This window comes from Opisthorchis viverrini, assembly GCF_000715545.1.
Source record: "Opisthorchis viverrini unplaced genomic scaffold opera_v5_470, whole genome shotgun sequence".
NCBI lineage: Eukaryota > Metazoa > Platyhelminthes > Trematoda > Opisthorchiida > Opisthorchiidae > Opisthorchis > Opisthorchis viverrini.
The window spans coordinates 1-2,301 of NW_008752124.1; the positions used below are offsets into that span (position 1 = coordinate 1).

Genomic DNA, 2,301 nt, shown 5'->3' on the forward strand with positions numbered 1-2,301 from the left:
CGCTAGCTTGGGAGGCTCAGACCGAGAAGCAAGCTGAGGAAAATACCATCCCTGCAAAAAGGATAGAGTTATTGTGGTGGGGAGAGAGCAAGGAAAAGTATGTGAAAGAAGAAGAATAAGGGAGGCATCAGAAGTGGTCTGTTTTCGACTACCTGCCCTGCTTTATTCAGCGAGTAAGGCGCCCGGATGATGGCACAACGCGACGGCCGATGTGACATGATTTGATTTGTATATGTGCAGTTCATGTTTTACGTGGCTTGAGATACCGCCAGGGCGCCCACATCTAGACAGGTGGATGATCAGGGTCATCAACTAAAAGCTCAAAAGCTCAAAAGCCTGACCGCAAGGCAGCGGCTGGGAATGCAAGTATATTACCAATTTGTGGAACACGTCGCCGCACATGTTCCAACCCCCAACCTGGATGACCAGCAGACCGTGTTCGTCAGATCTTCAACCATTGACCAATCTGGTGTGAGAAACTGCGATTGTGGAGCGAACACCCATCAGTATAGCTCAATGCACTGCTGAGGTACACAAACCATCCTACCTCGATAGGGTCCAGTCTCTTCGTCACGGGCACTCATGCGCATGACGAGGATTACTTTCAGAACTGTTTATGCAAGCCACCTCACTCAAAAACTGAATACCCTCGAAATCAGCAAATCTTGTTGTTGTCAGAATGGCCATACCAGCAACTAACAATTGTGATAGCGCACGCTGATCCCTCAAACACCCGATAATCGGGAGGTCTAAGAATAACAGAACGCTGGTGGATTTCGAAGGCCTGGCCAATGAAGACTTTCTCTGCAGACACAGTTCCTGCCCTGTTCCGGCTGATTCGATCAATCGATCAAAAGAAAACAGGTGACAGTGAAACAATATGCGGAAACTATAGAACGACAGTTCACTCCCTCAGTCGGTGGAATGCGCATCTAAAGAACAGTTCGGCCGGTCTCCTTCAACGCAACCTCTGGAAGAACCCAGCAGGTGTGAATGGGACATCCCCACCGGCCATCAACAACCGAAATCCAGCGTGAGATATCAATCCTAAAGCGCGATCGCCTGTACCGCGCGAGGTCCTGGTGAGCAGTCTTATAACTATACTACAGAAGATTCGGAATGAAAACACAATGCTAGCCGAGTCAAGCTCCTAGACCGTCATCCCAGTTTTCAAAAAGGGTGCAAGTGTGTCATGTGAAAACTGTCGTAGCATCAGTCTAGAATCCATTGCATCTAGGGTGCTCTTTGGCATCATTTCGCATAGGCTGATCGATTATCAGGAGAGACATGTTCGTGAGAATCAACCGGAGTTTCGCACCGGCCGAGGATGCATTAACCATGTCTTTACTTTGAGACAAGTTCTTGAACAGGCCACTCCTTCAAACGTCCCAAGTTGGTCGTTTTTCGTGATTCGAAAGTTGCTTTTGATTCTGCCGGTCGTGAGGAACTTTGGCGGTGTTTAACAGTCAAAGATGTCCCTTCCAAATTTATATCCGTTATGAGGGCACTGTATGCGAACTCTTTTGGGCATGTAGGAGTATACGGCAAACCTTCGACCAAGTTTATCACGTCCAGTGATGTAATACAACGTTGTCCTCTTTCGCCTTTCCTCTTCCAATTTGTTGCTGATGTGCTGCTTGAAATTTTTCTACCTGCCTCTGAGACTTCGGAAGTCAAAATGACCCTGGGGCCTTCGCTCACAGACTTTCAGTATGCGGAAGATATTGCCCTCTCTAGTTTAGATCCTTCAAAAATGCGAACCACTTAAGGTAACCTGAGTAGCTCTACCGCACGATGTAACATGCGCTTCACACCTGCAAAGAGTAAAGTGCTACTGCAAGATTGGGTGGGCTCGGACCCTAGCCTCATGCTTGCGGATGAACCGATTGGGCAGCTGTATCAGTCCCGGTGGTCTGGCAAAAGATGATATTTCCATCCGGATTGGGAAGGCCAGAGCAGCTTTTGCGAACCTACGTCACCTGTGGCGTAGGCGTGACATCAGCCTCTCTGTCAAGGGTCGAGTTTACAATGCTGCGGTGCGCTCCATATTACTATATGGATCAGAAACCTGGCTGCTGCGCGCCGAGAACGTCAAAATACTTTCAGTGTTTGACCATCGATGTCTTCGGAACATTGCCCGAATCTGGTGGGAACACCGGATCAGCAATTCTGAAGTACGTCGAATGGTATTCGGGAGAAATAACTCACTCTCGATAGATGAACTAATCACCCTGCACAGGTTGCGCTGGCTTGGCCACGTTTTGCGTATGCCAGTCGACCGACTTCCTCGAAGGGCTCTTT

General features: G+C 48.6%; 1 protein-coding gene across 1 annotated transcript in view; it reads left to right on the forward strand.

Moving 5' to 3' along the window:
• Positions 1 to 1,877: 1,877 nt before the first annotated feature.
• T265_11229 (hypothetical protein) overlaps positions 1,878 to 2,301 on the forward strand; it is a gene marked incomplete at both ends in the record, with an annotated part of 45,997 nt that continues 45,573 nt past the window's right edge. The window contains one exon of the mRNA XM_009177831.1: positions 1,878 to 2,174. Within this exon, the coding sequence (XP_009176095.1) occupies positions 1,878 to 2,174 (297 nt within the window). The remainder of the gene's footprint in view (positions 2,175 to 2,301) is intronic.